The sequence below is a fragment of the Centroberyx affinis genome, unplaced genomic scaffold (assembly GCF_046629955.1).
Source record: "Centroberyx affinis isolate AG114_WGS23_722 - 3 ecotype Tasmania unplaced genomic scaffold, CSIRO-AGI_Caff_v1 ptg003324l_1, whole genome shotgun sequence".
NCBI classification, from domain to species: domain Eukaryota; kingdom Metazoa; phylum Chordata; class Actinopteri; order Beryciformes; family Berycidae; genus Centroberyx; species Centroberyx affinis.
In genome coordinates, this window is record NW_027281325.1 from 70001 (window position 1) to 80531 (window position 10531).

Below are 10531 nucleotides of genomic sequence, written 5' to 3' on the forward strand. Positions count from 1 at the left end.
AGGTGGAAAGTAACTAAGTACATTTACTCGAATACTGTACTTAAGTACAATTTTGAGGTACTTGTGCTTTACTTGAGTATTACCATTTTATGCTACTTTATACTTCTACTCCACTACATTTCAGAGGGAAATATTGTACTTTTTACTCCACTACCTTTATTTGATAACTTAAGTTACTAGTTACTTGGCAGATTCAGATTATTAATACAAAATATAATCAACTAATAAATTGTGATGTATTATTATAGATCACTGTAAGCTACCCAGCAGTATATAAAGTAGTGGAAATCAGCCCCACCTTTTCAAGCTGCAACATTAAAGTGATGCTTACACATTAATGCATCAATAATTATAATTCAATAATATAATATATACTGTGTGATTCTGAAATGGGCCATTCTGCATAATGAGGACTTTTACTTTTGTTGCTTTAAGTACATTTTGATGCTAATACTTTTGTACTTTTACTTAAGTAACATTTTGAATGCAGGACTTTTACTTGTAACAGAGTATTTTTATACTGTGGTATTTCTACTTTTACTTAAGTAAAAGATCTGAGTACTTCTTCCACCACTGATTAATTGAATACGAACAGAAAAAACTGACTTCAGAGCTCATTTCGACCCCAAAAATAAATGTAACCGTTCTCTTCGTTTTCAGGAAAGAAGGATGCCACAATCTTGTTAGAACTAATTCTTACCTCTGTTCACCTTCTTAAACTAGATTTATCCTCTGTTAAATTACACAAATCACCCACTGAGTAAGACAGAAGGTTGACACGTGCTTGTGAGTGTGTGTGTGTGTGTGTGTGTGTGTGTGTCCTACTCACAGGTGTGCAGGCACTCGGTGACGGTGGTGGGTTTGATCAGGTATCCCCGACACAGGTAACAGGTGATGAAATGGTTAAAGTCTCTGACCAGGTGCCTCCTTCCTGTGGCGGCCATGTTTGCAGTTTGGTGATGCTGCGGCTAGATAACTGACCCAGGGTCAGTTAAGGTCTGGGATGAAAGTGGGTGGGTGGGTGGGAGGGGGGGGTCAGAGGAGGGAAGCTGAAGGAAGGCGTCCAGAGAGTCGGGAACGTCCATTCACAACAGCGAGGAATGGAAGTTTTACAGTTACAGGCAACTGCTAAATTTTCGTAATAGTAGGATTTTTTCAGTTTTGAATTGAATGGGGTCTAATGGAGCGTCACACACCTCCATTCACCCCACAACACCGGCTTATGTTAGTCCAGGCTGGAGCAAAGATGTCCTCACTAGCCACAATTTTAAAAAAAAGTGGGCTAAATGAGAGGTAACAGACAGTCAAATAGATTCGATAACAACTGTGAAAAATCCAGTTCCATCCTGAACCCAAATTCCTGCCTCTAGTCGTTTTTTTCCTCAGTAAAGTCTCCCGCTCTGCCAGGATTTTACTCAACTTTTATTGAACCGGGTTCGTCCCACCGAGCATTTCCGCCCAGTCCCGCTTCACACGAACAGCTTCGTCGAATTCCCAGTATTCCCAGAGAGTGAGATGTCTCGCTTCTCTTCCCGTCTCAGCCGGGGCGCCATTTTTTAATCCAGAGGGGGGGGGGTCAAAGGTCGGCCGATCACAACGGGGCCAAAGACCTGTTAACACTGGAGCGACCTCTGCGTGGTCCGCCTGGTCCCGGTCGGTACATCCATCATTATGAGGAAGCTGCTGCTGACTCCTTCATTCTCTTAGAGGGAAACACGGTGAGAACGGACTGTCTGATGACCTTTGAACCTTGGATTACAGCTACCTAGGGAATAAAGAACAGCAATCAGTATGTTAGAACATGATTTAAAGCTGTGCACTGTTTTAAAGATTTTCATCAGAGCCGGCCCCACGCATTAAACAGTTTATGCGCTCGTTTAGGGCCACACAGGTCTGTGGTCCATCATGGGGCCTCATAACTCAAGGATTTGAATCCTCTGAGTGTATAGATCTACTGCTGCAGTGAAATCATACAGGAAAGCAAGTTCTCCAGTTATCAATATAATAATGAACAGGCATAGAAAGTAGACTATAATATTGTTGCTGAATGATACTTATGAAACTGAATTACATTTAGGTTACCCAGGTTTGAGCTCTATACACACACATCCCAGTACACAGGCTTACAATTAACTAGCTAACCTTGAATGATATTTTTTTTTTTCTCTTGATAGATTACACTGTACTGTACAAGACAGTTGTCAACAATTGTATCCCTCTGAGTACGCTTGGAATATTTTTCAGACTATACTACATTTCAGTCTATTCCTGGGTTGCATTACTGAGATCAGCTGGTTAGACCCTTTCACACCACCAGTTGTACCTTTTACCCAGCTCATTGCTTTGGTATGAAACGGGCTGTACAGTTTCATTCCATATGTGATGACTGCTGTAATCAAGGAAATTTGTTTATTGTTACAGGGCCACCAAAACCCTGGGGCTGGCCCTGATTTTCATGTAAAAATACACCTGTCTTAAACCATATTTTAGATATTATAAAGACAATAAAGGAAGGAGGTTTTTGCTCAAATAATGGGGGTGATAAATTCAATGGTTAGTGTGTCCACAGAAACAAACAGGCACAACACTCTGCAAGATTTTTATATCAAAATACAGCAGCTTCATCAGCCTAAATCACAAAGCGATGCTGCAACAGACAAGAGCGTCCCCATCCCACCGAACTGAGACGCTGTAGATTCACTCAATTTGTACAAATGAAATTCTAGTTTTGGGTTTGGTCACCGGTGGGAAATCTTCTCCACACAGGAAGAGATGAATCGAAACTTCAGACTGAAATCCAAACCGACTCCTAAAGATCAGTGAGCAGCTCCGTCCAGAGAAACCTGGACTCACCAACGTTAGATCTTTTCCTCTCTCGTCTCTTTGTTTTCCTTTGGTATAAAGCAGAGGTGTCACCAAGTCAACTTTGCTCGAGTCCCAAGTAAAGAGTCAAGTCTTGAAGCACAAGTCTCAAGTCAAGTCTAAGTCAAGTCCATGTCATTAATGTCAAGTCTCAAGTCTAAATGTAGAACAGCAAGTCAAGTCACAACAAATCAAGAGTCCAGTATCAATTTAATATCTTAAAGAAAACTAAATATCTAGGACTTTTCAATGCAATATGGTTTTAATAGGATAAAAACTTGGTAAGAGCATGAGTTTGATTTCTATTATCAGTTTCAACTTCAATAAATTCAATCATTCCATACAAATTCAGAAAACAGAATTTCAATTCAGTCGTCTGCTGGAACAAATCTCATCACTTTCAATCTAAGTCATTTACACAAACACAAGATCTCAAGTCAAGACTTTAGAAACCTTTTCAAGTCATCAGAGTACAAGTCAGAGTCAAGTCCCAAGTCACCAGAACCCAAGTCAAGTCAAGTCAAGTCTCAAGTCTTCTTTCATGCATCAAGTCAAGTCTGGGACTCGAGTCTCCACCTCTGGTATAAAGCCTCACAGACCGGCCGGTTGGTAAACAGTTTACTGATGTCACCTTACAGGATTTCTGGGTATTGAAGTTCTAATTTGAAGTTCAATACTGGAACAAAAAAGACAAGATCATATCACCCCCAATTTTAGCGTCTTTACACTGGCTTCAGACCTGATTTTAAGAATTTACTGATCATATTTAAGGCACGCATGGCTCTGGCACCAAGCTATATCATAGACCTTCAACCCCATATGATCCAGACTGCAGCCTCAGGCACAGCCGGTTCCTACTGCCTGTTCCAAAATGTAGATTAAAAAGAAGAGGCGATCGGTTCTTCACCATCAGGTTCCTAGACTTCAGAACGACCAGCCGGAGGAGCTCAGCCTGCTAAACCTGAGTCATCTTTTAAATCACTTCCTGAAAACTCACTTTTATAGACTTGCGTTTGTGTTATTTGTTTTTATCTTTCCTTTTTATGTCTCTGCCTTCTTTCCATATTTCTCGTCTAATTGATTTTGCAGGTTTTATGTGTTTTTTATCCCTTGTAAAACGCTTTGTAACTGTGGTTTGAAAAGTGCTGTATAAATATAGTATAAATAAAGATTTCTCTTTTTTTTTCAAGCAGTCACCTGTCACTTTAACATCCATTTATCCAGCAAAAGTTAGCTAAGCATGCAAGCTTGTTTTCAGCTGTGCAGTGCGACCTCAGTCTTCTAAATTTTTCCCAGCCAATCAGGGGATTCGAACCAGCAACCTTCCAGCTCACAGGTCCACTTCTCCAACCTCCTGCCTCCCCGAAACAAAAAAAAAAACAGTGATGCACAGGGCAACTTTTTAGGCAACTCCAATGGGGCAACAGCGCTCACAGAGTTGCCTCAGCATCGTTGCTTTCATCACACAGTTACATTTTGTTGCCAGGAGACATCTGAACGAAATTCTGACCCTGTGTCTCACTTGGTTGCCGGTTGCTGGGAGCGTTGCCGATGTACTTTGTTCAGAAAAGGTACGTAAAAATAAAAAAAATCTGGATGGCATGAGACAGAATAAGCCCAGGTGAGACTGAATGAAGCTGGAAAAAGATAAATTTGAGTGTGTCGTTGGAGTTGGAGTTGGATAGTCTTTATTGTCCCCGAGGGGCAATTTGGTTTGCAAGCAGTAGTCAACACAACCAATACACAACATAAAATAAATAAATAAAAGACATAAATACATATAACATACAGTAGATGTCATCATAATAAAGTTGCAATGAGATATAAAGCACTAAGAGCCCATCAGTCCTTTGTTAAAGTGTGTGTGCAATAGCAACTAGGCCTACAGCTTGTTTAAAAACCCAACAGCTGATCGAACAAATGATCTCAAATATCTGTTTGATTTGGGCCTTCTAGGGAAAGTGTCCCTCCTCCCTGATGGCAGGAGTGGAAACTCTGCATGAAGAGGGTGATGAGGGTCCACCAGGATGACCTTTGCCCTCTGAGTGGCTCTAACTTGATAAACATGGCCAAGATCATTCAAGTTAGTGCCAATGGTCTTTCCCAGCCTATTTTTGTTAACCATGCTGAGGTTGCCAAACCAGCAGATCATTGCAAAAGTTAAAATTGACTCAATAAAAGATGAATAAAACATTTTCAAGAGCGATCTATCAACATTAAAACCCCTCAGCTTTCTCAAGAAAAACAGTCTCTGATTGTCGTGTATCTAATAGCTGTATCTATTATCCTGAATTATTATAAGCCAGAAACACTTTGCAAATATAGCCACAAGCCAAGCCGTGAGTCTGCAGTTTAACAGGAACGCTTCGAGACTCCAGACTGCCGCAGGTCAAGATCAGCTCAATGGGAATGTTCAATTATTTTTATTTTATTTAACACTCATCATTTAACACAGAGACACGGACATCCATCCAACAAGATCGTCACAGTTTTGACCTACATGCATCCGTCTATGGATTACCATTGCTATGAATAGCTAAACGCTCCAACGTGGCCCCATTCAATCCCCATTTGATGGATTTGAATGAATTTGGGTTTGCCTGTGTCAAATATAGATACAGATATGAATGCTGAGTTTCGCGGTGATGCGTTCAAACCCACTCGGAAGTTTCATATTCATTGTGCAAAGCTATTTATAAGCTATTTATCTGATGTGGTTGTGTCAGCAGCCTGCAGGCTTGAACCCCAGACTGCAGTTACAGTAAATGAAGTGAGCCAGCCAGTAAATGTGTTGGGATCTGGGATTAGTCATCATTCAGGTCTGACTCACTCCTTTGTCCCATTCCCTGATTACAGGCTACAACAAAATAGTAATAATTATCCATATTACCATAATAACAATTACAGAAGTAAACTATTAGTTTGGCAGGTAGACTGTATTCAAAAGCCCCCATCCTCATATAACTTTCACCAGTTTAATACTATTTAATAATATATACAGAATAAGAATATAACAGCAACATGCAACAATTTTACTCTGAAGACTTCACTTTGTTACAGTTCATATAAGAAAAATTTTGTGAAAACATTATTGGATATTTTAACTCATGAAAAATGGGACCAAACCTTTACATGTTGCATTTATATTTTTGTTCAGTATATTATATATATTTACCTGACCTCGGATTTATGTCAGCCTAACAAGATGGGTTATTCAAACTTATTATAGTAATCCTATAATAAATTGTAGGAGGATACTATACAGTTACACAACAAAACTACAGTATGAGTCCTACAGCAATAGTATAGTGACTCTACAGAAGATACAAACACCATAAAGTACTATAACGTGTTTTTATGTGCCGCCTCTCAAACTGCCTTGTGGGACAAATAAAGTCTAACTTGCACTTGAACTTGAACGTCACTATAAAGTCACTATTTAGAACCACACACAGTTCCCATAGGAATATTATAGGAACATTATAGTGATACTATAGGAGAAAAAAATACCAAAAAGTACAATAGTGTCACTTCTGAGTACCACACTGACATTACAGGAATATTATAGTGATTTTTCATTAGGGAAAGACCCTCTCTTCATATAACTTAGGCTACATCAGTTTGACACTACTTATTATGATGTATACTGTCAATCTACTTTATAAAGATTAAAAGAGTAAAAAGGAGGGTTTATCTTCCACTCCATCCCTGGTCCCTTATGAAAAATGACAACAGTATGGTATATAATACATTTTAGAGTGAAAACTATACAAAACTATAAGTCCTATAGGAATATTATCGCGACACTACAGGAGATAAAAATGCCATAGAGTATGATAAGGTCAGTTTAAACTCGGTATTGAATACCACAGACACACTAGGCCTATAAGTTCATGTAGGAACTTTATAGTGATGCTATAGTGAAAAAAAAATATCATTAAGTAAGTCAGCATAAACTCATAATTTCATACCACAGACACACTGTAAGTCCCTCTACAAATATTATAGTGATACCATAGGAGATTAAAAAAATGTCAAAGTTCAACAAGGTCACTATAAACTCACTACTGAGAACCACAGACACACTTTGAGTCCCTATAGGAATATTATAGGAATATTATCATGGGAGGTAACGTGCGCTAAAGTCAGTATAAACTCACTATTGTGTATCACAGACATACTACAGCTCTTTATAGGAATATTATATGTATATCATAGTGACCATAAAGTACAGTATGGTCACTATAAACTCATTATTTAGTATCACAGACTCAGTATAAGTCCCTGTGGGAATATTATTGGAATATTACAGTGTCACCATGGGAGATAAAGTACAATATGGTAAGTATGAACTCACATCTGAGCATTTAGGTCCCTTTAGGAATATTATCAGAATATTATAGTGATTTTTCATCGGGGAAAGACCCTATATCTTCATGTAAATTACATCCTAAAGATTCACGTCATGTGGGTAAACTCTGTGTAACAAATGTGAAGGTGTATCTCTGTGGGTTTTCCCTCCACAGCTCTGTGTAGAAACTAGGCTACAGACAGAGGAAAGAGTGAGTAGTGATTCTTTGGTTCAGCGTGGGTCGGTTTTGCTAGAAAAATCTCAAGTGCGCAGCTCAGAAATCCCCTCAATGTCCGTCAATGAGACACACACACACACACACACACACACACACACACACACACACACACAGAGAGAGAGAGAAAGAGAGAGAGAGCAGGCGTGTTATTTATTCACATGGAGCGGATCTGCTTATCTCATCGTTAGGCGCGTCACGGTCTACGTCACCTGTGTCAAAACAACATCAATGGACGACACACGCGCGCGCGCGCATACAGGCTACTCACACACCTATACGTACACATAGGCTATACACGCACGCGCACGCTCGTGTAGGCTATACGTACACGTGCGCGCGCAGAAATACGCTCCTACGCATGCACATACGCACGCGCGCCATGCATCCCGTGCATCTACACACACAGACACACACACACGCGCGCGCGCACGCACGCAGCACGTATCGACAGTAAAAGTTGCAGAGCGAACAAGTCTCGGCCTTAAAACGGCACCGATGGAAACACACGCAGGCGGGATTTGCGTTGCATTTGGCATGTTGGCGTGACGATAATATCCCGCATGTGTTTGCACGGCGACGCACTTTGCGTTTCAGGGGAGAGAGAGAGGAGGGGGGGGGTAGAGAGACATACATACAGAGAGAGAGAGAGAGAGAGAGAGAGAGCGAGAGAGAGAGGGAGAGAGAGAGAGAGAGGAGGTCCAGCAGCGTCAAAGTTTGGCTGTACGCGACCGACGTCGGCTGATGAATTCGCCATCCGTGTGAAACGCGCAGTGTTAGAAATAAGAAATAAAAAAAGCCTTCCTTACCTCCTGCTCACTTTCCGTCTCCCTTCGGAGTTATGGATGCCGAGGCTGAGCAGGAATGTCCACCATGACACTGCCGGGTGCTCCGTAGTCTGTACTGGGTGGAAATAACTCGGGGAGAGAATACGGAACTGGTCGGATCGGATCGGCCCCAGTCCGCCCAGCAGCCAGCCAGCCAGCCAGCCAGGCAGCCAGGCAGCCAGGCAGGCAGCAGAGAGCAGCGGTGGGCGGGGAGCCACCAGGCTGGGCTGGGAAACTGAAAGCGGTTGTGTAACTGAGTGACTATTGGCCCGCAACACACAGCGTCCTATCTGCTGCCTGAGTGATGTACACAACCCAGTCCGCTCACTGTGCTCTGCTCTATAGGCTGGAGGGAATATTAATGAGATTCATTCATACACACATCTCACCGAGTAGAGTCACACTGAGGGAAGTTATGAAGAAAAGCATAACACCACTACTACTATTACTACTATACTACTACTACTACTGTTACTACTACTGTTAGTACTACTAATAACAATAATGTAGAAATAAAAAAAAAAATTTGTTGATTAAAAAAAACTTTCTATTTCCCTGTTAATCTTTGTGATCTAAATTTTTAGCAGCCTACACATCATACTACTATTACTATTATTACTTCTACTGCTGCTGCTACTACTACTAGGCTACTATTACTACTACTACTGCTATAGGCTACTATAATAATGTAGAAATGAAATTTATTTTTGTTAATTAAAAAAAACTATTATTATTTCCCTGTTAATTTTTTGTGACCTAAATTCATAACTACTGCTACTACTACTACTCCCATTACTACTGCTACTTTTTTTAATGTACTACTACTAATACTGCTATACTGCGACTAATAATAATAATATTACTACTATTACTGCAACTGTTACCACTTACACTACTACTACAGCTACTTTTCTGAATGTACTACTACTACTACTCCTGCTATACTGCTACTACTACTACTAATAATAATATTACTGCTACTAATACTACTACTGTTACCACTACCACTACTACAGCTCTGAATATACTACTACTACTGATACTAATACTATTGCTGCTGCTTCTACTTACTACAACTGGTACTACTGCTACCAGAGATGGGCAGTATTGTAATTAAATGTATTTGAAATGCGTATTTAATTACTTTTGTGTATTTTGTAATTTGTATTTTTTAATTTTTTATACCTTTGGGAGGTTCCTTTGTATTTCAAAGTACTAAAATTACACCTACTTTCTAGATCAGGTTATTTTTAAAATAGGAACTATCAAACTCAGATATAATTATCTTTATTTTGGCCACAGCACAGTGATGATACATCGACAAGGCAAGAATCCTGATGGAGTATCCAGAATATAAAACAAGTCTTCTAGTTCCAAAATAAAACATTTATTGACAAATATGTTGGACCTTTAATGCTGTGTTACATCCCCTTTTACTTTTGAACACCAGGTACCTGCAGGATGTCAGTTTGGTGTTGTGTTGCTTGTTTTTATTTGCATGTGGTTGGCAGTTATGTTTGGTTGGATTTTTTTTTTTTTTTTCTGTTGGTGTGGGTGAGTTGTTTTTGATGTTCATTTCCTTGGCTTTTGTTACATATGTTACTTTCAGTTTCCTCATTTGGATGCTGAAACCAGAGGTATCCGGTCCTGTCAGGTCGAGTCATTTTGATTCGTACTTTACAGTTTCCGTAATAACTCACCGTCTCTTAACACTCACCTTGCTGCTGGGCTCTGGTCTCCACATGTGACTCCAGAACGACTTATTGAAGCATTATGCAAGGTGCCATATGTCCAGTTTCACTTCAAAGTTAATGTGATCATTCCAGTGAGTATTTTGATATGTTTCTGTTCTTCTGTCCTGAGTACGGTCTGTGCATGTAGAACTTTGTGGATTTCCTGGTGTCTCCGCACCAAGAAAACGTCTACAGAAGCAGTCCAGTGAGCACACTGTCTATCAAGCAGACCGTTGACCCCATGTTTAAGTATTCTTTTTCAAGCATGGGAAGCACTTGGTGGCCCTGATGGTTCAGTCAGCTAGAACATTCTCTATGTAACTGAAAGGTTCTCGGTTGGATTCCCACCTGGGACTGATGTCTTTCCTTGCTGTGTCCCTGTAATGAACCATTAAAAGCCATGTTTAATTGTTATTTTTCACCCTGGCGGCTCAGACTGCTAGCTCGTCCTCCATGTAACTACAACGTCCTGTGTTCACCGAACTATGTGGAATATCCTCAATGCTATAAAAGCATTGAGGCC

The 10531-nt window shown here is 40.2% G+C and overlaps 1 protein-coding gene across 2 annotated transcripts in view; it reads right to left on the reverse strand.

The window, feature by feature from the left end:
• The window catches only part of LOC139660496 (polycomb group RING finger protein 5-A-like), a 34170-nt gene extending 25765 nt beyond the window's left edge, over window positions 1-8405 (reverse strand). For both annotated transcript variants that reach the window (XM_071538656.1, XM_071538655.1), the window contains exons 1-2: window positions 8258-8405; window positions 830-1765 (exon numbers count right to left, since the gene is read on the reverse strand). In XM_071538656.1, the coding sequence (XP_071394757.1) occupies window positions 830-944 (115 nt within the window). In that variant the 5' untranslated portion in view covers window positions 945-1765; window positions 8258-8405. The remainder of the gene's footprint in view (window positions 1-829; window positions 1766-8257) is intronic.
• Window positions 8406-10531: the final 2126 nt, after the last annotated feature.